The sequence below is a fragment of the Acromyrmex echinatior genome, chromosome 7, assembly GCF_024713525.1.
Source record: "Acromyrmex echinatior isolate Ae372 chromosome 7, ASM2471352v2, whole genome shotgun sequence".
NCBI classification, from domain to species: domain Eukaryota; kingdom Metazoa; phylum Arthropoda; class Insecta; order Hymenoptera; family Formicidae; genus Acromyrmex; species Acromyrmex echinatior.
The window spans coordinates 14035717-14063677 of NC_141858.1; the positions used below are offsets into that span (position 1 = coordinate 14035717).

Below are 27961 nucleotides of genomic sequence, written 5' to 3' on the forward strand. Positions count from 1 at the left end.
ATTCTCTTCTGGATTCTCATTACAAAAAAAAAAAAAAATAAAATCTTGAAACGAAACCAAGTCGGAATGAAGTCGACTAAATCGTAATAAATACACGAAAAAAAAAACGATTTTGCTAAAAATTTAGCTGGATACAGATTTGAAAATAATTTCGTTGGACTGTCAAAATTATATAAAACGCTTAAAGTGATTAAATAAACTTTTTGCAACATTGCTCATTCTGCTTAAATACTACATAACTATTTTAATGGTGCAACAAAGTTATTTTATAGATCAGTATCTAGCTAAATTTTTAGATACTTTAGTAAAATCTTCTTTCTGTGTATAAACGTGTGATTTTTAAGAAAGTTTCGTGCAAGAACATTATTCCGTTGCAGTTTCTTAATTCAACATCATCTCGCAAATAGATATAAAGATTAAATAGACACATGCATATACACATGATAAAAACCATCCACGTATATGTAAAAAAAAATCACAAAAAGCATATAAACTTATTAAAATAAAGTCCAATTAATTTCCTATTTTCCGCATGGTAATCACCATACGTGTACATAATAACATCCCACGCTGTATTCAGCAATCCCGTCATAATCCCGCCATGCATCGTTTCCTTCCCTGTTATCCATGGACCCGCGAAAAATCGACCGAACTTGCCCATTATTAGCGATAGTTGGGATCGAGAACCAGCAAAAGAATAGTTGGCGGTCGCTTGATTGCGGCGGTAACGGATATTTAGGCGTCTACGAGGGAGGGGCCGGTCGCGTCGCACGGAGGGGGAGGGGGAGGGGGATACGAGGGAGGAGGTATACATCTAGCCCAGGTACAGACAAAGGGGCAGACCCGGCGGAGAAAGGAAGGGGAGTAGATTCGGCGGAAACCGTGCGGAAGGCGCCTGAAGAGGATACCGAGAGAGCATCCCTTCCCCACCCCACTCTCTCTCTCTCTCTCTCTCTCTCACTCGAAGAGAAGAATGAGCAGTCAGCAGGAGGAGCGGAGCTGCGGCTCTCAAAGGACTCTCCTACTCTCTTTCTGCTCAAAACCTAAATATAACAGCCAGTCAAGTGCAGTTCCTTTCCTCGATCGCGTTCCCCCGCGCCATATTGGGCGCGCACGTGGAGACGCGACAGGTCGACGAATGATGTCGGGACACCATGTGTACCTGGATAATGTCGAAAGTAAAAGTATCGAAAGTCAAAGTATTCGTGCTTCGATATTGCTGCTGATGCCACATGGAAAAAAATGATCTTGATAAAGTATCTACAAATTCAAAATGATGTAGGACGCTTAAATTAGTTGCTAGAATGTTAAAACTTTTCGCAGCATTAACGTTTATTGAACGTTTAAACGTTAATTATTTTGATGGTCCAACAAAATTATTTTCAGATCTGTATTCAGTTAAATTTTTAAATACTTCAGTAAAATCTTCTTTCCATAACTGAAGAGGAGAGTTTCGAAGAGATATTCCGTTGCAATTTCTTAATTCAGCATTATCTCACAAATGAATATAAAAATTATGAAAAAGGTTAAGTAGATACGTGAATATGTATGTACACAACACACGATGTGATCTTTTTGCATTCTCCACGCATTTCAAACGTCATTTTATTAATATTTTAAAGCAACTATATAAAATTATCAAATGTAATAAATTCGTTAATTTATTCCTTCATTTCTGTGATAGAAATATATTCTGTTTTTTAGGTGGAAACAAATAGAAATTGTTTTTCATATAGAAAAACAAATATAAATTGCTCCGCTCTGAATCGCTATGAAGTAAATTATTCGACAGTGGAGTAATATTTCTCGGATTTTGGAGAACAAAGAACATGACCTACTTTGCGTTATTCAAATGCTGACGTAATTTCTCCCGATTTATAATAAATGTTACCTAGTTCTCGTTTCCTCTCCCGAATCGACGTACGGTCAAGCGCAACGATTGAACCGTAACGACGCATGCGTCGTGATTCTCGAAATTGCGAGGCGATAGCGTGACGTCATCGGTATCTCTGACGTAGTTTCAGCATGATATTAAACCCGTCGACCGGGTCAGGACATTACCTCAAATACCTAAAAACATCCTAATAACTTGCAGCCGAACAATGGCATTCTATCTATCATCGAAAACTTGATTCCTTCTACCCTTCCCACGGATTTGTATTCTGATTTATATGCTTGACATGTCGAATGACAGAAATATTGATACTCTGATTCGGAGATGTGTATCCTTGGCCAAAAATATTAAGTATCTATACTTTTTTCTGGAATTTATCTGGAATTCTTCTATCTACATTATCAAGTACTTCTTAACTTACTGGCATTATAAATTTAAGGGTTCTTGAAAGAACAGAGAATGTAATTTACAGCATACATCATAAATCAATTTTGGAACTAAAACTTTAAATAATGATTAATAATGTCTAATATTTTTGGACAAGATAGTATTTAAAGATTATCGAAAAGATAGAAACTTATCGAGTTTGATGTAAAAACGCCCACAAGTGCCTTATATATTTGGAACATCTTTTTCTTAGAAAAGAATTTATACATATAAAACAATCGCTACGTTATTTTATGTCAAAAATATAATTTTTGAAAGATTTTTTTGTATCAAGAGAAAGAAATAAATAGAAATCCATACAAATTTTTCTCATAAAGATTTATATGGGATATAAAATATTTTGAAATACTTGTTCCATGATTCTTCTGAACGAGTGAAATATTATTTAGAAAAATGAATTACCTCGAAAATTTTTGTTTTTGACACTTGGCTACAGAATTCTTACATCGAGTATTTATTAATACCACGTTCGATGAAGGAGGCCTGAATCTTCTATGCGAGCGATTAAACCCAATTATATCTAATTTTCATACTTTTATCTTCAATTAGAAACGTGTTTGACATATAAATAGAGCAATTGCCTGGTACTTTTGATTTGACATTCTATATTCAATAGTTTCCATATCGAGAACTAGGACGTACGTATAATATTTATTTAGATATGGAAGTCATAAAAATTGAGTTTATTCGTTCCTAAATCAATTAAATCTACAGCCAAACATTATAATTAAATCAGTCAATTTGAAAGCATTATAAGTCCAATAACTAAAATTTAATATCGTCATTTATACAGTACAGATTAAAAACTGTACCGAAAATCACTTTGTGAAAAAATTTATCAGAAAAATAGGATGTGTGAATTATTAGATTTTTAAAAATATTATTCTCAAAAAACAGTTTTTTAGTCGACTCGTGTATCTCTGCACAAAAGAACAGGTTTGAACCTAACAATTTAGTCAGATACACAGCTGAAAATAATTTTGTTGGACCATCAAAATAATTATTATATATAGAACACTTAAACCTTTACAACAATGTTTTAGCAAATCTTAACATTCTAACAATCAGTTTGAGTGTGATTATGTCGCTTATAAATTTTAATCCCGATAATGAAGTAAACATAGTTCAATTCCAAGCTCCAAATATTCTACATAATTACTTTGATAATCTAAAAACAAAATTATTTTCAGATCTAGTCAAATTTTTAGTACTTTATTGAATTATTTCTTTACTGATTGAAAAGAATTGATTGAAAGTGAATGAACCAGTAGATTCTAATCAATAAGAATTTTACTTATCTCAATTAGGATATTTAATAGATTTAATCAGATGATTCTGATTTATCCATTTTTAAACAAAATTCTGATTAATGCAACCAGATTCTTTTTTCAGTGCAGCAAAACCATTCTTTCCGTGTGCAAAGTATCACGCTTTAAAATTTATTTTATCGAATTTTCCACCAATTTCGTCAAAGCTACTGTTCATACTCTTGAAACATGTATTGTTTTCAAACGATTTAATATCTAGAACGTAGCATTCCGCTACAGGTATTGTACAAACTTATTTATCGTTTCTACGCTAAAAAAAACTAAGCGATCTACACACTTTCGCAAACACATCACGTTAACTGTCTCGTTTCCCGTTAATTATGACCTGCCCATTGTATTTCCGAACTGACCAATTTATTAAACCTGTTGGGGCGCCGCATAGATTCGCGCGACAAATGATAATTGTATCCAAGATAAATGGATCTCTGAGAGACTCACCCTGCATTTTCAGTGGCAGCAATGGACATGTGCCTCCTCTCATCGAGGATGGGCGCGGCGTCGAATTGCCGGGGGAGATCCGTGGTAATGAATTGAAAGTCACGCGTGTACGAGAGATGTTCTCCTCTCTCTCTCTCTATCTCTCTTTCCTTCTCTCCTTCTTCTTTTCCTTCTTGTGGGACACCACCCTCGCGCACCAACAGAACTTCTCACCACTACACCGTCGATATCATCACCAAGCGACTACAGGGTCGTTAACCACCACGCGCGACACCAGTATCACAGAAATCAACACGCTCTCTCCGTCGCGATTCAGATACAAAGAAGAGAAGGGAAAGAAACCGACGGGAAAGAATAACCGCGAATCCGTTCGAAGGTTCCACCTTTTCTCACGACTTGGTCCATATACACGTAACGGCTGAGTTCCCGTTCTCGATTACTTTTCGGGAGGAACGAAGTTATGGATATCAACACGCGCGTGGATATCGTTCTCGCGATTAATCGTCGATTAGCCGACCGAGCTCGACGGTGACATCCGATGATGAGTTGGAAACTGCATCGTCGTCCTTCCGCCGACAATTTTCAGACGTCTTCTCGACGACATTCGATACAGACAGTCCGTGCCGCGCTGTCGACCACGTTCTTCCTCTCTGATGCCCACGGCAGGTGCAGGCGAGGAAGCCTCACACGAATTGGATCACGACAGAGTTTCGAGCACCGTCGGTCTCGGCTTGAACGATGGCGTGATCGACGAACACAACGTGATCTCTCTATCGAGACGCGTACACGTCGTCAGGGTGGGCCCGTAGCACGAGCGATGGGAGTGTCTCTTCCTCGAAGCCGGGGCCCTCCTCCGATTCCTTCCTTTCTTCTCTCAGATTACTCTCGATTTTTTTCGATCTCTTCGAATCTCAGAGTTGTTTCAAGCTCTTCCTGCCGGCGAAAGCTCGAATTGACCAAGTTTTTCACTTCCGCCGCCGTGGAATTCTGTTGGTCTTTCCAAACTTCCTCGCAATCCACGAAGTTCAAGGATTTTATTGTGTCGATCCTCGATGAGCGAATCGATCCTGAAAATGACAACAGTAAATGCCAGATGAGCGAGAATGACAATCGTGCAAGTGCGAGCGAAAAGGAAGAAAGAGTATATGCTATAAAATGAGTCCACGTAACGCGTTAATGAGCGGAACAAATAAAAAAATTGCGTCGTACATTACGTCGAACGCATTATGCGTTGCGTTCGACGCGTTTTACATTCGGAGATCGTAATAGTTACAAATAGTTGTTTCTAACTGATCTGTGAGGTAATCAGCGGAATCGTTAGTGAACTAACGGTTACGCCGATACCTTACTGGAATAATATAAAAATAACAGTTATAATTTTTATAGAAATAGATTCGCATATTTCTCATAAGTATAAGTCGCTCAAATAAGTATTGTAATCGTATCATTATTCCTTATCTTAATTTGACTGTCATCGACGCTTATTTTAATTGTTATAATTATAGTTATTTCTATAATACATTTATATTTCGTATAAAAGTAGATAATAAAACGCAGTACATTTAATTTAATCGTAAAAAAAATTTGTTTACTTGTGTTAAACATTTTGTCCTTATTAAATTTTTTACACATCCGAATATTAATTCAATATGTGATTATGTTATGAATGTTGTGTGATAAATTGATGTTTAATATTTAGTGTTAAAATAACACAATTTATATATAAGTAACATAAAACTAATGTAATTTTAAAATGCAAAATCGAACATAAATAGATAAAAAATGAATGTATGTTAATTTAACAAATTATAAATGTTAATTTTAGTGAAAAAATATGTTTCTATTTCCAAATGTGTCAAAATATTCAACATGTTTAGTGTAAATTTTACATAACGTTTACTTTCTAACATATTCATAAAACACGTTCATATTAAATTAACACAAGATGGACGTCGCTTGAAATATATGAAATGTTGTGTTAAATTTGATGTAAATTTTGCAACTGTGTAAAATGTGTCATTAAAAGTAAAACAATAATACAATTACTATTATTGTAAATTATAATAAAGAAATTAAATACATAAGAAATAAATTTTGTATCTCTTAGAAATCACTAGATATTATTTTCTTTTAAAGTATGTATAGATATGAATAAAGACAACAAACGTGATGTTCAGCCTTCCAGAACAATGTTACCATTGTAACGCCTTATAAGATAAGGCGCAACTTGCGATTATTACTCAAGAGTTATGCGTTATTACGATAAAAATATTTTAATAATTTTGCACATCCAAAAAAAATTCACTTATTCAAAGCTAAAATTTATAATTTTACTCATCATATTAAGATGAAATCTGCGAAATGTTTTCCAATGAAAACTGCTGCAATATTAAATTACTTAATTTTAATCATTTATTACAAGATAAAAACTGTATATATTTTATTACACTTGATTATATATTTACGCTCACTATTACATATAGATATCGTTTAATCGCACACATTGTATTATTATTTTCCAAACGACTATGACGTGCTCTCTTTCTCTCTCTCTCTCTCTCTCTCTCTCTCTACATGGAGTCGCGCCTTCCGTAAAACCGCGAGGACGCTCGCCTGCGTTTTTCCCCGTTTTCGGCGAGGCAGAGCGAGCGAGAAGGTTAAACGCATCCGCAACTAATGGCAGGTTTCGAAACATCGAGCCTCTCCGCAACACAACCAACTGTCGTTCCCGTCGTCGTCGCGGCCACGGTGTAACCTCGCGCATCACATGGCGTCGCGCACGACGAGAGGCACTGCCATTAATACAATAGCCCCGGTGCGTGCATGCGCGGCGCATGTCCACACGGCTCATTCTCTCGCTTCCGAAACATATGTAGACCGTGGGCGCGTTTAGGAAAACTCGGGGAGATCGATATCGTCGTCGGCCGTCGCGTCGACGACGACGCTCCGTCGCGAATTTGCGCAATTTATCGGCGAGGTCTACGGGGTGTCCGGAACCACCACGACCGATTCCAATGGTAGGCCTTTCGTTGGTAAATAACGAAAAGATGTAATTACATGGCTAAAAATATTCGCGATTTATTTTCTATTTTTTAATATTAAAAATGTAAAATTTTCTTTCAATTTTCATTAGGAACATAGAACTGTGTTCTGCTATTAGAACTGCTATTGTTTTTCTAAATATTAATAAAACATGCCAATTTTACAGACACTGGTCGGCCTCTCTCTATTTAGTAGTCTTGATAAGAGAATCGTTTGCGTATCAGCGATGTCAGCGTTCTTATATTATCTTTACATGAAAAAAATATGATTTTATTAAAATATCTGAAAACTTAAGTAGCTCTCCAAATTCTGTTGGATCATTAAAATAATTATGTACTTAGGAAACATGTTGAGCAATGTTGCAAGAAGTTTTGTAACAATCACCTTATCTTACACAATTATTCGATAATCCAACAGAATTATCTTCGGATTTATAATTGAGCTAAATTTTTAGATACCTCAGCAAAACTATCCTTTTCGAGTAGGGGAGACCGGGGTCAGTTGAATATAGAGATAAGTAGAATAATCGAGACTACATTAAAAACAAAACACGCGAGACACGCGTAAACGTGTCTGAGCACGCAGCAGCGACTGCCGCTAAGTTTGCTGTAACAACTTGTTGTGAACACATCTATGATAGAAGTTATGCCACAATTTTGAAAAATCGTACACCTAAGTAAATATTTTTATTCTTAAAGTTTTTGTTTTACAATCGTATATGATTGAGATATTTGATTTCTACTTAGATAATAAGTGTAATTCTTACTTAATAAAGTCAACAGATTTTTTTTTGTTTATGTATATTGTTAATGTTTTTAAAAAATGAACGGATGAGGATAGTAGACTAACCACAGCATGGAATTGTATGACTCATTTAGTAAAGACTCTTATAGTACTTACTCAAAATTTTATTCCTTTGAAGAGATTTTCTTCAGTAGTAAATATTATAAGTTTAGTTCTCTCATGTCCAATTTCGAAAACTAGGCTTATTCGACATGTTTTTGCACAAAATGAACAAATTTTGCAAAAAGAAATATTGTTTTGCCCCGCGAAGCGAATGTTTGTGTTCAAAATATATTTTTACAAAAGTTTTATTAATATGTAGCCAAAGATGTAACTTAAAATACATTAATCTTTATTTTAATAATCTTAATCGAATTACCCCGATCTCGAAGCTAATTGAATCAGATAGAATGCATTAAAAAAATGCATTTTTTTCATATCAGTTTCCCCTTATTATTAAAACATTATTAGGTAATCAAATATGTAGTAACTGGTATAGAATTCATTTTTTTCGATAAATCTCTTAATTTAGTAAAGAGTAGTCTGTAAAAATTCGAAGCTGAAAAAGTTTATTAGTCTATTAGTCCCGGTCTCCCCTACATCTTCTAAAAATGTTATCGGAATCAGATCTACTTGTCATTGAATTACACATTTCTTTTCTACGTGTCGGTTTAAATTGAGGTCAAAGTAGAACGTCACTTCCTGCGATCAGAATTTTCTTTTAAAACGACATTAACAATGTATTAAAACGTAGCTTACGATGCATGAAATATTTTTCTCGCTATCCACGGATATATTAAGTGACTCATCGTGCAGCGATTCCGTACCACTACAGATGCAATAGCGAAAAATCACCGACACATGGTCGCACAATTTAGTAGAGACGACATAGCGATTGGCCCGCGTTTTTTTTTTCTTTTTTTTTCCAATACCACGCGTACTCGAGTCGAATTCGCGCCTAAAATACGCCGAATGTAATTAATTCCGAAACCGCATTACACGAGTTAAAGAGAGCGTCGTCGCTCATCATTTTCACATGTTCTTCGAACAAACGTAACGCTCACTTTAAGGTGCTTACGTCACGCGAAAAACATGGCCTAGCTGCAAAGTGCAACCGCCGTTTTTTTTACCCGAAAACCGCATCGCGTTATCCGCAGAAGATGGTTTCCACGAAAATAATGTGACTGCTTTGTACAACGTATTACATGGAAACGTTGAAATATAACCGTTTCAAAGCCTCCATTCTTTTCTCATTAAATTATTAAAAATCGTACCCTGACCGAAATATTTCATAGTATAAATATGTAAGCACAGATAAATTGAATTTTAAGAATGTATCTGGCACACAATATCTTCTTCCATAAAAACCGTCAAAGATTTCTATATAGACAACAGGCTATTTTGCAACACCTGCAATTATTATTTCATGGCAAGCGAATACAATTTACAATAGCAAGAAGAATTGAGATAAGATCTTCTGAAATCGGTTTCAATTAGAAAATGCCGATAAGAAATATGAGATTGAAAAAAAGAAAGAGAAAAAGGCATACGGCCCTGTCGACTTAGGTCGTAACGTTTACGACACGTCAGCATTATGAGGTTAGCACTTCAAGTGGTACTATTTAAATAACCCCTGCTCCTGTGTTACGCAATTTAAAGGGCCTCGAAGGAAAAACTCGTAACTCTGACGGCTTGTTAAGTAAAGACTAAACAGAGATTAGAAAGTTGTGAATAAAGCCATGTTCCTTTTCCTTGTATTATTACACTGCTACTTTCCTTAACTATCTCTCTCTATTTCCTTAGAATGATATTAAATATGTTAAATATATTATTTACAATTTCAATTTTCAATTTAATAATCTTATAATTTGCCTTCCGAAAATTATATATTTTAAATTATGTACGTCATTATTATTTATAAAATATTGTTTTCAATTTTGGAAAGAAAATTCTATCGTAATTGGAACAAATTTTAATAATAAAGAATCTTTCCATAGAAAATAAAAACTAATATGACTCAAAACTGAATTTTTTGTATTATTAACATGATATAATATCATACGTTAAAGATAAAAACATCAATAAAGAAGATTGGCTTTTCTTCTGGATTTAGCCAAAACGGCCAATTTCACTAGTAGTTTCATAAAAAAACAAGGCCGATGTTTCGTAGTTTTCTTTTTAAAAATGAAAGGTTTTGCGTAACCACGACGATTCTCAGGAGTCCTGTATGAGCCGCACAGTCCTCGAAACACACATCAAAACATCGTTGTTGTAGAGGTAGGCCTATACAATTTGGTGTATACAATGCGAGTACATTGTAACTCCTTCTTCGAATAGTGGCTTAGGCGATGCGATCGCGTGACATGCCCTTAGGGCGACCGTGGGCTTTCTCGAGCTCATTAGACCGAGAAAAAATTTAACACAGAAATGAGAGAATCCACGGGATCGAAAATTAGACGGACCCCGCGTTCGTTCGTAGAAAATATGCTACTGCCATTGTCCAATTTTTATCCTGCCATTATTGTGATTCGACCCTCGGGGGCGACCGTGTGAGAGGAATGGAAGAGAGAGAGAGAGAGAGAGAGAGAGAGAGAGAGAGATGTTTGTTCCTTTCAAAAATATATTCGCCGCACCATGAAGTTAATCAATCGTTCGCTATCTATCGCGGTTGGGCTTCCCCCTCCTCTTCCTCCAAGATAATGGATGTATCCGTATAAATGAGTCCGAATAGCTCATCGTTGCGAAACAAAATTGTGGAATTTACTCTAAAAAAAATCAGGTTACTAATGGCATGTTTAGTCAAAAGAAAAATGCGAAAACCTGCATGTTTCAAGAGAGATAAGAGTTATTTAACCCTGAAGCTTATATATATATATATATATATATATATATATGTACAGTGTGTTAGATGCGATTCCTGTACAATGTATGTTTGATAGCGTCTAGAAAGATGTAATGCCAAGAGATGTAAAACATTTTCTTTGGAGATTTATTTCCGGAAGAGAGATACTTTAATAATAAGTAAGCGTCAATAATAGTAAAACTAAAAATACTATAGAAATTTTAAAGAGAATATCAGAGTCAAGTTTGCAAACAATCTGTTTTTTTTTAGTGATAAATAAAAAGGAATTTTGAAGATTATAATCAATATTAAACTAAAAATTAAAAAGTATTAAACTAAAAATCAATGTGATATTCATGAACAATGCTAGCAACTAGAAAGATATAAGGAATTGAAAAGATATTAAACGTTTTCTCTTGGAGTTTATGTCGAAATAAATATTACAATTATAATTCAATAATCTGATATAATCTAATTATTAATAATAGTACAATTTCTAAGAATACTTCAGAAATTCCAGAGACACAAATATCAGAGTCAAATTTGTAAAAAGAATACCTGTTTAGGAAATAGAGATAAGTGACCAGTATTAAAATCTGTTGTTCCAAGTATAAATCAGAGTTCCTAATAATCTCGAAAATTTCGTAAATCCTGGTTAAAAAGGATCGTTTCGCCCCAAACGTCACGCAGTATCGTCCTTTTCAAATTAAGAAAGAAATATGAGGGTCTGTCCCTTTCAGCAACACCATTCTGCGGCCGGAGCCGTGACAAAACACGGGCGTTTACACGTCATTTATCCATTGACACCTCGAAAAAAAAAAAAGAGGACACATATAAACATTGGGAAAGCATTGTGGAAACTATCACCGAAAGGAAAACAGACCCGTTGGAGAGCCACGAGACTCGGTTCGAGAAAGAGAGAAGAAAAATGGCAAAAGAAAAAAAAGGATACAAAACACGCGTCTTACCTCGTCCCCGCGGACGGTCTCGCTCTTTCTCTCTTCGTCGCAGGTAGACGGTTGTGTGGCGAGATGCGATGCAATGCGATGCGGCGTGGTGCGTCGCGGCGACGCACAATCGAAAGCGCGATGGTGAACGCCGCGCGAGAGCGCGCCACGGACGCGGCGGCGGCGGCGCGCACAGCGGAGCGCGACGAACTTGACTCTCAGCGGAGCAGCGGACCGTCCGACGAGCGAATAAAAACGGAACGTAGAAACCCGGCCGCTGCTTTCTTGCGACGTCGCGCGCGATCCGGCGCGCCGCCGTGCATTATAAAGCGGACTCGTATTTCGCTCGTATTACTCGTCGAGCCTCGCGCGCAGCAACACAACCGCGGAGTAAAACCGCGCGGCGGCGGCGGCGGCGGCGGCGAAAGAGAGAAACGTTTTCGCGAAACGGCAACACAACACGCGGAGAGAGACTCGACTGACTGACTGACTGACCGACGACCGACTTATCCGCGGAACAACGACGATTCCATTCTCGCTTCGCGCTGCCGTCGGCGAGTTTGAGGTCGAGGCTGTATATCTTCTCGCTCTTTCTTTCTCTCTCTCTCTCTCTCTCTCTCACTCGTTTCCTCTTCCTTTCTTTCGCAAGAGAGGCCCCGAAGTCTGGAGCGCCGGTCCAAAAAAACGTAACACAGGGGGATGGACAGCGGAAACGACGCGCGCACAACAGTCGCGAGAGCCAGCTGCGAGAGAAATATCTGAGAAATACAGAGCGACGTGTCTGCTTCTCTCTCTCTCCTCTTTCTCCTCTTCTATCGTCGTTCTTTCTGCAGAAAAACACAGTGGGGCGCCACGGGATGCGGTTGATACGCGTCCGCCTTATCTCTTTTATATTCCGCTTCGCACGTGTGTCGGAAACGCGCGCGTGCCAGCAGCGCGACGTTGCTGCGCGCGACGATGATGATAATAATAATAGGACGCGACGCGACGCGAATACGTAAACGTCGTACGGGGCGCCGCGTCGCGCTTCGAGCCTTCCAGAAGGGTCTATCTGCTCGCAGTGTAGCTGTATCTCGCGGCCGGCGGCCTCGCCGCTCTTCTCATCCTCCGCAACGGCGTGTACCTCCTTCTCGCGCCCGCTGTTGCTGTTGCTGTTGCTGTTACTGTTACTGGACAGTACACGCAAGTACGTCGCGGCGGCGGTGGCAGCGGCAGAACGTCCCGCTCCCCGCTCTCGTCCCCCGCCCCGCCCTCCTCCTCACCCTTTCCCTCGGCCCCGTCGACTCCGCGCTCACGGCGAGAGCGCATATATGTATGCGTGTGTGTTCTTTCTCTCCTCTCTCACTCTCTCTCGCTCTGTCTTTCTCACTGTTCCGTCCTTATTTATTATCTATCGCGCTCTCGCTTACACTTCTCCCCGCGACCGTTCCTCGCGATCTTACCAGGCACGCTCTCTCTCTGTCCTTCCTCCGTCTCGCTCTATCTCTCACCGTTTGCACGCAACAGACACACACCGCGCGTTCTCTCTTCCTCTCTCTTTCTCGTCTCTTCGCGTTATTGCGTATAACGAAGCGCGCGTACGAGTGTGTATATGTGTGTATGTATATGTGTATGTGGACAGAGACGCAGGAGATGGAGACGTAGCGTGCAACGGTGACGACGATGACACCACGACGACGACGACGATGATGACGGACGGAGAGCGCGCGCGCGCGCGCTGTCCGCTCAGGGTATGAGTTGGGCGCGCGCGTGTATGTGTGTCTCTCTTTCTCTCTCTCTCTCTCTGTGTATACTTCTCGATTAGCGCGACCCGACGTGCGTGACGTCACAGAGCAGCGCGACGACGTTACATCGCCGCACGGTCTTCGGCCGATTGTTTGTCACTCGCGCCGCGAGATCGCGACGACGGGGAAAAAGCGGAGCTCTCGCTCGAAACGAAACGGAGCGGAGCGAAACGGGCGTGGACGTAAAAGCCGCGGAGACGATCCAGCGATCTAGCGACTGAGCGACGGCAACGACGATGAGAGCGGCGTCGTGCGCGAGAGCGAGAGCAGAAGAGAGAAAGAAAGAAAGAAAGAAAGAAAAAGAACGCGGAGCGGCCCGATATTTTGTCACTGACGCGACGACTGTCCCGTGTTACGAATACCGTGCCGTGAGTACGCCACACTTATTTTTCCCACGGGTTTCACGCGTAAACGTTGATGGTTGGAAACGTCGACGACGAAAAACGGGCGCGAGCGACGCCACGCTTTTGCTTTGACGGCACGCGCGAACGAACCCGCGGTTGGTACCACTCGTGAAACGACTGACGACTCCCCATCGTGCAACGACTGGCGCGGCCGCGCCACGAACGATTCCAAGTGAGAGAGGGGAAAGGGTAGTAGCGCCGATAGGTGGCACCGCTGTTTTATCGCGAGACTCCACCGCCGTCCGTTCCTCCGGGGGCTCCGGCGGCCTACCGCGTAACGTGCATCGAGAACACCCGGAAACGGCCGAGCGTCGCCGAAGCACCACGAAGCCGCTTCAATATCAAGTGCACGACCCTATGCGGCCGCATGCCGCATGTCCGTCCGACTTTGTCCCTCCGTCGCGCGCGCAGACGGACGAACGGACGGACGGACGCGTGTATATATCGTACTCTTTCACGAGAACGTCGCGTCGCATCGCTTTGCGTTGTCGTCCGTGAATGTTTCTTCGGGCAACAAAAATCTAAAATCGAAACACAAGACTTAAAATATTTTAGATATTTTTGCAGGAACAATCTGAAACTCTTGTAGAAATCTGATACTGATCTAATCAATTTAATATTGAAAGACAGTAATTAATTACTTAGCTTAAGTATTTTTTAAAAGTTAAAATATATAACGCTTTTACTCCAAATAAGTAATTACTACCTTTCAGTAATTGGCTAGTATTATAACAGAGTATCCTCTGGAAAATTGAAACTAATCAGCTGTCATTTTTAAACGCATAAGGAATAAGCAAAATAAAGTAATTTTTAATAAAAAAAAAACATTTGGCAGTTTTATTTATGTATAAACAGAAAATGATTGAAAATATTTTTGTATTAGTGTTTATAAAAATTATTAAATATCAATTTTATCAATTTTCGAAATACTACATTCTTAAACGATATATACTTTAGAAATTAAAAAAATCTATTTAATTTTTTGTTTAAAAAAATGTTAATTCTAATATTCTTTAAATAAAGATCAATAATATTTGGCGATATTTGGTATTTTTGTAAACATTTAATGAAATGATACAAATATTTCTGATCATCATCTTATTTTTCTTATTCTCTATTTAAAATAACAATTGATTAATCCCCCCCTCCCTCCATGGGCCATCTCGTAGATTTCAGCTAAAGAAAAATGTCTCGTAAGACATCCTTTTTAACTCAAACTTGTATTCATTTTTCTTCTGTTCCTCCCCATTATTAGAGGAAAACAGAAAAAAGATAAATCGTGCAAGAAGTTCAACTAAAGAGAACAAGTCTCTTGTATCCTAATTTTTTTGTCTGTAATTCAGTAAATTATCAGGTTTGTTGAAATGTCAGAAGAAGGTAACTAATGGGAATCTAATGATCTTTAAAGTACTGTTATACTATTACAAGAAAAGTAATAGTAATATTTTTTCTTTTTGAAAAAATTTTATTAATATTATATTTTTATCACGTTGTTAATATAATTCTTATTACATTAGAATTCGGAAGTTCCTTCAAACAGTCATACAGTTTTTCATCCTATTTCTTGAGCATCGAGAAGTCTTTTCGCAGACTTTATCAGATTTCGCAGATTATTATCTATCCGACATATATTATAGAGATTCATTTTTGTTTATTTATAAGCGTGAAAACAAGTCTTGATACAAGTATACATACTTTTATAATATTTTTATTTCTCTCCAATTCGATATATCAACTAAAAGTAACATATATATATATATATATATATATAAAACATTATAATTTCGCACTCAATAATATTAATGTAATTTAATACATGCTGTTATAACAATTATATTGTTGAATGTAAAGTAATATGATTGATGTTATTATAAATCAATCTTACTTTTAGATGACTTTTAGGTGGCTTTTATTTAACAAGACAACCTCGCAAAGGATGCAAAATACTAAATTCTGATTTTAATGAAAATCTAGTATACATATAAATTTCATAAACATAGATGAATTTAGAAAATAACAGTTTGAAAAAATAGTGAAATAAGTTTATAGCTTTTTTTCGTTATATCTCAAAAACTATTCAAGGTATTTAAAAATATTGTGTACAAAATTTTTACAATAAAAATATTTTTATTTATCCACGTCAATATTTAAAAAAAATATATATTTCCAAAAATCATATTTTCAATATTTAAAAAAACTGATACGATAAATAAAGGTGATTCTATTATAAAACTTTTGTATAAAATTTTTATCTTAAATAGTTTTTGATACAACGAAAAAAAGTTAAAAATCATAATTATAAGAAGTTATTGTACTCCTCTGTTAAATCGTTTTCCGCCTTGACTATAATAATATGTTCTAAAAGTAAAAAGAAAATGCATACTTGCACTTCCACACATTTTTCACCAAATTTCTCACCTTATTATTCCTGATTATGATAAAACAATCTCTCCATTATTTTTATTTTTTCGTCTTCACTCTGCGTCATTTTCCAACTTTCAAACACGTCATCGACAGTTTGCCCGGTTTTGTCTTTGATGGTGCGATCAGTGATCCGCAACAATGACTGAAGGATCTCGACGCCTTCAGTCATTGTTGCGGATCCGGCTATCGTTGGAATAGCCCGATGCAGAGCTGTCCTGCCGTCTACATCTATCAGATTGGGATCTGCTTTATAAGTAAGCAATAGCTTGAGGATTTTAACATGGCCCATGCTGGCTGCGCGATGCAAAGGCGTCGCTCTCAGGCTGCGGGTGCACGCGTTCACATTCGCACCATGCTGTAGCAAAATCTTGCACACGTGGTAATGCCCACTCCGCGTTGCGTAATGTAACGCTGTGTAGCCGGCAGTCGTGTCCGGCGTGTCGACGAAGACACCCTTCTGCAGTAGCTTAAGAACACGATCCTCGTCACCATCCAGCGCTGAAAAAAACGCATGAAAAACCAGTACAAGAATGCAGAAAAAGAAGCTAAGGAAGCCTCCTGAAAATGTGAAATCTAAACTCGTATAGAACTGATTCTCTCATTGTCAGACTGCAACATTCCTGATGAATCATATTCTCAGAATCAAAAATCGTGAAAAAAAGATTATAAGCAATACAAAAATAACACAAAGTACTAATAATATAATCATTATAATAATAAATTATAATAATAAAATTTTAATATTTATTGCAATGATTACTTTTACAATGTAAAAGCAAAAATAAAATTTTAATATACGTTTCGTTGTTTATAAATTTTGTAATATTACTGTAATAATAATTTTTTTTTCAGTAACACATTTTAAAAATCTATAGATACTGAGTATAAATCTTAACTTATATTAACTTCGAATTACATAAGATTTTAATAGCTTTTTATTTATAATTCAGAAATCAATTTTTATCTTGTATTATATAGTTTCTATTTTGCATATTATGCAATCACCTTTTAAACATACAAAATAATGAGAATAAAGTCAATTGAATTCTGAATTCGTTATAAGACTGAAGCGCACAGTCAAATCTGAACGTATGATCATCCAATTCATTTGCGATCTTGTTCATTAATGTGTTCTGAAATGCTTTATTGTTTACAGTTTACCTTATTTCAAATAAATATCTGTATCAGCAACAATATCACTTTCATTTACCTGCCGTCCAAAGCCCGCGTTCGAAATAAAGTTCGTCTATATTCTGACAGACATTATATCGCGCAGCCCCTTCGCAACACATTTTGTGGTCATAAGAATGCTCCATTGTTTATTGTATCTGCAAATGACTGTTAAAAAATCCTATATTAAAGTTTGATTAACTGAAGTATATACATCTGAAGAGGAAAATATCGCTTCGAGTTAGAGGTAAAAATTTTTCGAAGTGTATAAATTGTACGATATTCAGATTCACTTCTATGTTTATTTATTTCTCATAGTTTGCAACACAAACAAGCAACGTTCAATTATACATTGAGTATAAGCTTATGTATAATTGCCGTACATATAAAATACAGCTTCACATATGAAAGAAATTATTAGCTATACATAAATATAAAATTCACGAATTAGCGCAAACGCTGCTTGTACCAACTATTCAGACTGTAAACTATAAATACTCTCGTTCCCTCCACCTTTGATAACTTTTGATTTTCTTACTTATGAATAAACTAATATACATATAATTGTCACACTACGAGTTAACGATTGCTTTTAATAATTTCATTCGATAGATTTCATTCTTAATAAGAACAGGAAATATCGATTGCAATAATCTCTTAGATTAACATTTATAATCTGCAATAAAATCTTTAAATGGACATTTATATTTGCAATAAGAGTAACAAAATGTCATCAACTTTTTTTCTATAAATGGTTTTACAATCTTAAACTCTCTGGACCACGATCGATCCGGAGGAACAATATCTTGCGTTTATTGTATAATAATAATTATACAATAACAAATCATATAATAAAGCAAATGGTGGGAAAAGACAGATATTGTTAGGTAATAGTATATGCTATATAAAGATACAATATGTAAATGGTATTTGCACTATAATAAAATTTCATTCTTCACAATTATAAACACTAAAATAGTTTAAAGCCAATATGAGCCAATTTGGTGCAATCTAAACGTTGCGCCAATTTGGCCCAATCTGGACCCTACGAGGCTCACGTCATAAATCCTCGATAAAGCATTAAAAAACCCATTTTCTACGCAACGAGGTAAAGATATCACAAATCAATGTATATAATTAATACTTCAGTATTACATATAGTGGATATGACGCAATTAGCACATGCTCCTTTGGTCTGACGAAATTTCCGCAACCGCTTGTAAGTTATTATTATCCGCAACGTGATTATTTTGCACGTTGCAGAAGTGTTTACGTGGTTTACAATCTCCGTGATCATGCTTCCCTCCCCTCTAAACAGTCTTATCATGATTATACAATTTTACCGCGTCATTTTCGAAGTCGTAAAAAAAGGAACTCATCACTGCCGCGGTATACAATATATCACGTCCGATAACGTGGAAATTCATTCGTGTGATTTCGCACAAGAATTAAAGTGTAAGTTTCCTAAGGGAAATATGGAACGTATTTTTTTATTATTCTAACGGAAAGCTGCATTTCAGTACTTCCGATACATACCAATATCCAATTTTGCAAGGTACAATTGATCTTTAAAACATCTTTAAAACAAAGCCTTTTTAATTGGTCCGCAAACATATACATCTAACTCAACTTCCCCAAAGATGCAGTTACAAATATAATTTCCGCAAACATTCATCATTCCAAGATATAAAAGTAGATGCAAAAAAAAAGAACAAAGTGAAGTTACAAATCTCATCGATTCATTAATACTAATTTCTAAGTTTGATTCATAAAGACACATACATATTGTATATATAGAAGTCACAAGAGAATATATGTTTAGACATATAATGCGCTTGCAGTAAGGCCCATTTTTTTAAAGTGTTAACAATCCCGCTGCAGTGTCCAAAGTATTTCGGCTTCTCCGGCACTACAAACAACTCGATAGCCGAGTTCAGCTAGAGCATTTATGACGGAGAATGGTGTGCCTGAAATCAATTTTGCAACGTAAGTTCCTAAAGGATATCCTATAAAGAAGCTAATATTATTACTATTAGATTACGACTGATTTTATTCAAAACTTTTATAAATTATTGTAATATTTATCTTAATAATAAAATTTCATATATCTCTATTAAATTAATTAAACTTTTAAAAACTATAAAATCATTTTGTCACAATCAACAAAATGATAATATTAATACTTGTGGCTATGACAAAGGATCAGCCCCATAAAAGATCCAAGAATCTCATTAATACAAATATGACAAATCTATTTAAAAGTATTTAAAAGAATTTTTCCTACAAATATCATCAAATCAAATATAATATTTATTAAATATAGGTTGAATGTAATGTTTGTAAAATGTATATTTCAATTACAAGTATCGTATCTTTTATTAACAAGTTACATTGCATTATTGTTAATACTATTAATTTACATGAAAACATTAACTCTTCAACTGCTTTCTTGAACTGAGAAAATGAAAATAAAATGAAACATATGAAAAATCGCGACATAATCTGTTTTGATTTATTATTTTTAATTAACCAGCACAAAATAATGGTTACTAGTGGTGTCAGCAGAAAAAGCTTTGCAATTGTTATAAGATTCTTTAACCCGATTGGTTTATATATTTATACCCAATGAGAAACTAAAGATAAGAACCAATCGTATTTAAAAAAATCTTAAAATATTATACTAGCAAAGCTGCTTTTTTGCTGACACTGTTAATTATATCAACCTGATAGCCAACTAATCTTAAATCATTTGCAATTTCAATCATTTTACTTTAATATTTTATTAGACAATTTTTCATAATTGATATTTCTTTTTTTATAAATTATTTTTATAATTACTGATTGTATCAGTATAAAATATGAAAATATGAAAAATTAAGGGCATTCCTTAACAATTTCGTGCAATTATATGATGCGTTTACTTCATGTATTCTTACAAGAACATAATTTTAAAAAATCTCGGATAATTGTACAAATCATTTAAATTTCTTGCATTTGCTACTTTTGCTAGGTAATACTATACAATTAATAGAGATTTCATAATCATATTGAGTACTGCTATCTCTGGCATGCACGTATTGCATGTATTTGCAGAGTATTTAACGTTTGCGCGTAATATAATAAAAATTGCATCGTAATCGAGAAATCTTGAATCTTTTCGAGACCTTAGAAAATGGTTCGTACAATTCTTAATCTCGTTATTAACCTTTAAACATAACTCCATTCACAACATTCGTGCTACAGGCGGCCAGCGGGAAGCGACAGCGTAAGGCCGATATCTCCTTCGGTGGTAAACCGAAAACCGTGCTATCAGCCGCGAACGGTGACGCTTTTACACCGACGTAATAGAAAATGTCGTCGTCCTCGTCGATGGCGGTGGTGTCTTGCTTTTTGGAATTGGTTGTCGTTGCCATTGTCGCGCTAAAAGTATCGTTATACCTCGTTGTGCTTTACTTCTAGAAGAAAAGCAAACGTGACGCACGTGAGTGACGATCGGAGCCATTTATCTCGAAAGTGATGCAAGAATCATCCCTTCGAGTTTCTTTATCCAATATTTAATAGAAAATTCAGAAAACATCTGCGATCGCGAGCTTTATTAAAATTTCTGTGATATTTTCTTCCTTCGCAATAACCAACAAGAATAACGAGAACTTTTCTTTGAGTTCCTGTTGCTGATATAAAAATGCGACTGGTTTTCAAGTTACTTTAAAAATAAGTATGCATAGCTTCAGAATTAATTTCATCAATAAAGAAATAAATGAAGTTCATTGTAGATAAAAAATTTAAAGTATTTCCTAGCTAATAAAAAAGTTCCAAATTGCTTTTCTGACATCTTACAATCATCTTGAAAGAACACAATTTTAAGAGCACAATTATCTTGTAGAAAAAATGTCTGTCCTAGAAGATATAATGTGATTCATAAAGTCACTTTCACGATAAATAGCACATTCCGATCGAATGAAACTTGGTGAAGCTGATATAAAAGATAGATAATGCGATATATCATATCTTCAATAGAAAACAAATAATTAGGAGGATTGAAAATATTGGAAGAAATAACGAAGAGATAACAACATAATAGTTACTCAAAATTTATCAGAGTAGTACTTTGATTTTATCAAAGTAGTTACTTAGGAAATAAAGACTTGATAACAAATCATAGTTACAATTTTTTCCTATTGACTTCTCTTGTTAAATATCTCTATGAGTATATTGTTTAAAATATTGTAGATAATTTCTTGTAGATAAATATTTTCTATTGAGAGAATAACATTATAAATGTACACATGTATACGCAAATGATAATGTTAAGATGAATTTTCTATGCAAATTCACCTATTTTCCAATAATGCATAAAATTCTGAGTAAAAAAATATTGCTAAAGTTTTTTGTAATCAGACAATACCAAATGTATGCCATTGTTAGCAAAAATCTGAAAATTCTAAAATAAAAATATATTTGGTATAAATGTATGCAGTTAATAATAAACGTGTCGCATATAAGTATCATAAAATACTATCTTCAAGTATATATTTTGAATATTATTTTAAAGTTATTAAAAATATTAAAATTATTTATTTTTGTTAAATATAATAAAATGTTTTTCATCACACCATATAATTCTCGTTTTATACATTAAAAGTAGAAATTCACTGAACTTTTATCACATTACGAGATGGAAAAAATTCCATTTTTTGAAAATTAATTCGGAATTTTATGTGCATCGGAACATAAATGAAATGCTTCAGCTATAAATATATATTTTGGTATTAATTGCTATGGCAAAAAACAAGTTGCTACACAAGTACATGTGCAAATGTAATAGAGCTCTTAGAGAGAACGATAATCATTTATCGTTATATGCATATGTAGCATTTTAATAAATATTATATAATGTCAAAAATATACAAATCATTCTAATCAAGAAAATATTTTCGTTCTTCACCAATATATTTTTTTCCAAGAATATATCATACAGATTCTGTATTCTTTCCTTCTTCTTCATTCCTCTTTCATATTCCACCTACATATTTGGGTTTTTTTCGTATTTATGTACATAAAAATGGGAATGTGCTCGCAATCAATTTAGGAAGAAGAAAGCGAACAGAAAATAGAAGATGTGCATTATCAAATAGCAAATACAAAACATAGTGCAAGAATAGCCCAAGAAAAAATATTATTTACCAGGATTAGAGAATTAAAGATTAGAAAAAAAATAAAAAACCGTTGTATGTAAATTATTTTTATATAATATTATTGAATTATTTTAAACAGTAGAAGAAAAAATTATAGTTTTTTATATAAAGATTATGCATTAATACCAATTTCGTGAACCTTGCAGTCCACTTCATCAGGGCGAGGAACAGCCTGATGAAGTGGACTGCAAGGTTCACGAAATTGGTATTAATGCATAATCTTTATATAAAAAACTATAATTTTTTCTTCTACTGTTTAAAATAATTCAATAATATTATATAAAAATAATTTAGTGTATGGTATTCCAAGAATGGATCTAGATATGGAGGAAACCCGTGAAACGCATAATTTTTCCGTGAAAGCCTCAAGAATATTGTTATAGTTTTATCTTAATTATATTATGTAAGGCACTATTTTTTGTTTTATCCAATTAACTGTTTCTCGTGCTCTTTTTTAAAATGCACAATTTCATACACCCACTTCATTTATTTATATACATATTGAATCATATGATTTGTCGAATTTAGTTGTTCATTAACAAAAAAGGGTTTTTCCATGAGATTTTAAATAACTATGAGATTTTAGACACAAAGGAAATATACTGGACAGTCTGCTGAATATATGAAATGGGATTTCTTTCATTTTACTTTCACAATATTTCTGCGAGATTATTATATATAATGAAATATGAGTCTAATCCAAACATCCCTGAGCAATATATCTGGCATTCACATTCACACACACACACACACACACACACACACACACACACACACACATACAGGGTGGCCCATAAGAGGAAATTCCTTCCCTTAAGCTGTTCCAGTTATTAAAGGACATCCTCTGTGTGTGGGTGTGTGTGTGTGTGTGTGTGTGTGTGCGTGTGCGTGCGTGTGTGCGTGTGCGTGTATCTAATATATTTGTAAGCTATTTGAACACCGTAATAACTTAATATATACACAAGATAGCATAGTGATATTTTATATCATAAGCTTGTTAGAGTCCAATAAAATTTTGAGATAGTATTGTCCTATTTCTTTTTCTATTTTCATTCTTAACAGAAACAAAAATATATATGAACATCAATATCATTTTTACTAAACTCGCCAAATATGTATCATTATCTTCTGTATCGACAACTTATACTTATATCAATGAATATTTTCTCACATAATAATTTATGTAGAAATGTATTTAATTAATTTTTTTATTAAACTTCTTCACTGTATTTACTTTCCAGAGGAATTAATGGTAATTATCTATCCCAAAAGTACCAATAATAATTCAATGCGTGCATGCTGATAATTTCAGTGCAACATGCTGTCCCTGAATTAATATTAATGTATGCACATGCTGTAACAACTTGTTTACATTGCGAGAGTAAGCTAAGATTGTTAAATCAGATTAGATAATGAAGTAGGTGAGCTTTATCTTAAAAGCATTAGAATGGTTGTGCCTAATGAATATCTATGCAATGTTAAGTGCTCTTTTGAAGCAGCAATATATTTCGAGCCATACCAGCTTTTTTTACAACAGTATCGGGTTCAGGTTCTGAGAATTCTTTTCTCATAGTCCACATGTACTCATTATAATCCTGCTTAATGCTAGTACTGGATGATGCGACGACTTTGTAACCGAGTACCTCTAAAGCAGTCAATATTATGCAAGGATGTTGCAAATATACTATCGTCGAGTCGTCGCAATATCCTATAGTGGAGAACCGACTCAATTGCTCTATGTCAGCCGCTATAACATAATTGAATATTACTTGTACCTAAAAATTGTTGCTTTATTACACCTGTAATATTTCTAGTCACATCATTATCTCTTCTAATTTTCAAAGATGTGTCAATTTATCCTAAGAATACGTTATTTTACTATCTTGTGTTATTACGTGTGTTATTTTTATTACGTGTATGTAGAAAGATTACAAAAGAAACGTCAGATAGAATTTTCAAACATAATTCACGAATCGTGGGGCATTTTATTTAATTGAAGAATTTGAAAAAAAAATAACATATATATTTGCGTAAAAGCAAATATAGAGGAGTCTTCGTACCTTTAAGCCCTGACACTAAAACCCTCCAGGGATATTTATGACTGTACGATGCTAGGTTGCCACGTACTAGAATGTATGGCATCTGTAATAGTCAGCTAAAACAATCTGTAATAGATGATGGATATGTGTAACACATATTTAAATAAATAGTGTTAGACCTCTCTACACAACTGCTAATCTGATATTATAACATGAGAATTATTCCTGTGTGCTAATTCCGGTGTACAATTTGGAGCGCACCTACTAAAATTTTAACTTATCAATGCAACTTATGAATTGAATGTTGTATCAACTAATGCCTAATAATTAGACAAGGTCCAGAGAGTTTAAAAGGATCGTCACATCATTCAAATGCCTTTAATCTTATTGCAAAATCAATAGGCCAATTATATTTATCGATCAATATTACACAAAATTAAAATTATTAAAACAATCTAAAAAATAATAACTGAATATATTAAAAAATATTATATAAATTAAAAATATATTCAGTTATTATTTATATATATTATACATTTTATTTATATATATTCAGTTATTATTTATATATAGTACTATACTCATATCAAAGACTTTGATTGATCAATAAGAATGAAAAATATCCAGAGATTTCTAGAAAAATCAATAATATTGCATTTAAAAAAAATTGAATAGACTATACTAGAACATATACTATACTAGAATGTACTAGAACATACTAGAATGTATTATGACTATAATATGGAGTTCGTTCAACTTCCATTTCATCAATAAGTTTACTGTCGCTTATTGGAACAGTAAGAAGAGCTACGTAAAAAGCTAGCCTTTATAGTTAATTTGATCGTAATTTTGTAATCATTAAATGACTTTTGAATTCATTTTTAAAAATTTGGAACATCATCTCTAAATATATGACAAACTAAAAATGTCAAAATATATGAAACAATAATACGATACACAAATAGACTATCTACAATTTTGCATGCTTTGTATAATTGATTATAGAAATAATTATTCATTTGTTTATAGATCAAAAAATATCATACATTTTGATATTTATAGTTTGCCACGTGAACAAAGTCATTTGATAAATCCAAAAATTTATCCCAGGATTATTTATACCAGGATTATTTATACCAGGATTAAAGTAAAAACCTAATCACATAGCTCTTCTTATTTTTACAAATAAATATATACTATACCCTTTTCACACACAACACAAATCAACAATTAAGTGAATAAAGAGACAAATCGTTAGACGAAATGCTTACGAATCAGCATTTCACAAGAAAAAAAGTTCTGAATAAATCTGAATACTATTCCATCACACGTGACTCAGAAAAGTTTTATTTTGCTCGACATATGCGTCGTACAAATTTTCACAATTGCTGTCGCCATGTATTGAATCTTACCAATATGCGAAGAGTGATAAAGAGGGCGGAGAATTCCGAGCAGCTAAAACAACTATTATATGCCCTTTCAGTGATAATTCGAACAGTCTGTCACGGTCGTGATATCGATTATCTTAAGATTTCCTGTTTTCTATTTTTTTTCTGAATATATATACTATTTTACGTGAAACTCGTTCCTACGCGTTTGGATTTACAGTGAACTGAATGAACACAAAAGTGCACACTACGCTGACTGACGCTGACTACGCAGTATTCCATTAATGCTTAATTCACACTGGACACAGCAAGCATCAAGCAGCAGAGAAGCAACCAATCAGTAAGCCGATATTTACAATAGCGTAAACAATATCGCCTTGCTGATTGGTTGCTACTCCGCTGCTTGACGCTTGCTGCGTCCAGTGTGAATTAGACATAAATGTTGTTCATAAACACGGAAAATAACTAGACGAGAAACGTAACATGAAATTACGAGCGAAAAGGAGAGGCATTGAATCCTGATTGGCTTGTCATTTATTTTTATTAATCTAGATTAATCTCAGGCGTTACCTCATAAAAATGATTAGTTACCGTTCTTTTTCTAAAAAAAATGGGGCCAATATTACATGCGTCCATTTTTTGCGTCGTACGATGAATTTTTCAAGCGTGTTGATTGACTGCAAGAGAAAGAGGATCTCGGACCTCTTTGTCCTATAACCAATCGACAGACTTGAAAAATTTGTCGTACGACAAAAAATGCATGTAATTTGGTCTAACTCGTTATTTTTTATTATATAAATAGATTGCTTAGGTCGAAATCAAACTATACATTGAAGATTGAGATTAAAGATTAAAGATTGAAATTTCACCAATGAGGACAAAGAAAATTTGACTGCTTTTATTCTCATTGATCAAACTTCAAACTTTCAATCTCATTCTTCAATGAATCTGATTCCGGTCTTAGAGACTGCCAATCCAGAGAGAAACCTGAGAGAGGTCATTCTGATCATCTTCCTGTTACGATCGAAATCATCCGTACACTACCGCCAATACAGTCATTTTCAATTTAGGAACTACGTAACTACATACATTTTCTAATACTATCGATAAAATCATAACATCGAAAGTAGATGTGGTTCGTCTCTGTACTAAATCCTCAGGAGCATGTCGCTATTCATAGGAGAAATAATTTAATGGGTCTTTGAATGAAAAGAATTTTAATTTCGCGTCTCCTACATATATATATGTAAATAAAAGTTGTTGAATTTTAATAAACAAAATTGAAAATTCAAACAAGTTAATTTAGTGAATTTTGTTTTATAATATTTTATAAAATTAAGAGAAGTTATGCTAATTTCTTTATGCAAATTTTCAGCCCATTTTTACCAAACATAATTATTAGTATCTATATTCTCTAAAGAAGATCTTAGTAAAAATTAATTTGTATAAAATTTTAAAATATTATTAAAATTACTTAAAAATTTTATACATTTCTTTTGCTAAGATCTTCTTTAAAAAATATGTATAATTATTTGATAGAGAATATATATATAATTAGTTTAGAGAATATAAAATTATTTAAATCATTTTATTTAACAACGATTTAAAAACAATCATTTTTATATCATTGTCAAATAATATGATTTAAAAACAAGCAAAAAAGGTTAATTTTTTACATAAGTAAAAAATAATATTTACCGCAAGGTTTCTCCACCCGATGTCTTTTTCAGACATCCTCCTCCTCTCAGAATATGGTTGACATCCTCTCGCACTTGACACTCGCGTAAAATACTCGCGAATAATGCACTATAATCGCGCGCGGACTATAACTTGAAT

General features: G+C 34.5%; 3 protein-coding genes across 16 annotated transcripts in view; all 3 read right to left on the bottom strand.

Annotated features, from left to right (window-relative positions):
* LOC105154207 (uncharacterized) overlaps positions 1–14083 on the bottom strand; it is a 151234-nt gene extending 137151 nt beyond the window's left edge. For 3 of the 7 annotated variants that reach the window (XM_087408152.1, XM_087408155.1, XM_087408148.1), the window contains exons 1-2: positions 11743–14081; positions 4108–5174 (exon numbers count right to left, since the gene is read on the bottom strand). In XM_087408152.1, coding sequence (XP_087264278.1) covers positions 4108–4136 — 29 coding nt within the window. In that variant the 5' untranslated portion in view covers positions 4137–5174; positions 11743–14081. Of the gene's footprint in view, positions 1–4107; positions 5175–6554; positions 6937–11332; positions 11582–11742 lie in introns of those variants that run through there. The other 4 variants (XM_087408149.1, XM_087408156.1, XM_087408157.1 and 1 more) reach the window with 4 other exon arrangements.
* Positions 14084–15353: 1270 nt separating this feature from the next.
* Positions 15354–27961, bottom strand: LOC105153480 (uncharacterized). Of its 4 annotated transcripts, XM_011068408.2 has the most exons (5): positions 27824–27961; positions 17544–17671; positions 16328–16831; positions 15605–15644; positions 15354–15526 (listed from the first exon to the last, which is right to left on the bottom strand). In XM_011068408.2, exons 2-3 carry the CDS (start codon positions 17647–17649, stop codon positions 16332–16334), a joined length of 606 nt encoding a protein of 201 aa, XP_011066710.1. In that variant the 5' UTR covers positions 17650–17671; positions 27824–27961; the 3' UTR covers positions 15354–15526; positions 15605–15644; positions 16328–16331. The 4 variants fall into 4 exon arrangements, with proteins under 4 accessions (XP_011066710.1, XP_011066702.1, XP_011066680.1 ...); XM_011068400.2 differs by having other exon boundaries at positions 15354–15644; XM_011068378.2 differs by lacking the exons at positions 15354–15526; positions 15605–15644 and having other exon boundaries at positions 16240–16831.
* On the bottom strand, positions 17786–27961 carry LOC105153453 (uncharacterized). 5 transcript variants are annotated; one of them, XM_087408161.1, is made up of 5 exons: positions 27824–27961; positions 24759–24863; positions 24218–24445; positions 20709–20923; positions 17786–19470 (listed from the first exon to the last, which is right to left on the bottom strand). In XM_087408161.1, exons 2-4 carry the CDS (start codon positions 24838–24840, stop codon positions 20835–20837), a joined length of 399 nt encoding a protein of 132 aa, XP_087264287.1. In that variant the 5' UTR covers positions 24841–24863; positions 27824–27961; the 3' UTR covers positions 17786–19470; positions 20709–20834. The 5 variants fall into 5 exon arrangements, with proteins under 5 accessions (XP_087264287.1, XP_011066612.1, XP_011066640.1 ...); XM_011068310.2 differs by lacking the exon at positions 27824–27961 and adding an exon at positions 26150–26289; XM_011068319.2 differs by lacking the exons at positions 17786–19470; positions 27824–27961 and adding an exon at positions 26150–26289 and having other exon boundaries at positions 20891–20958.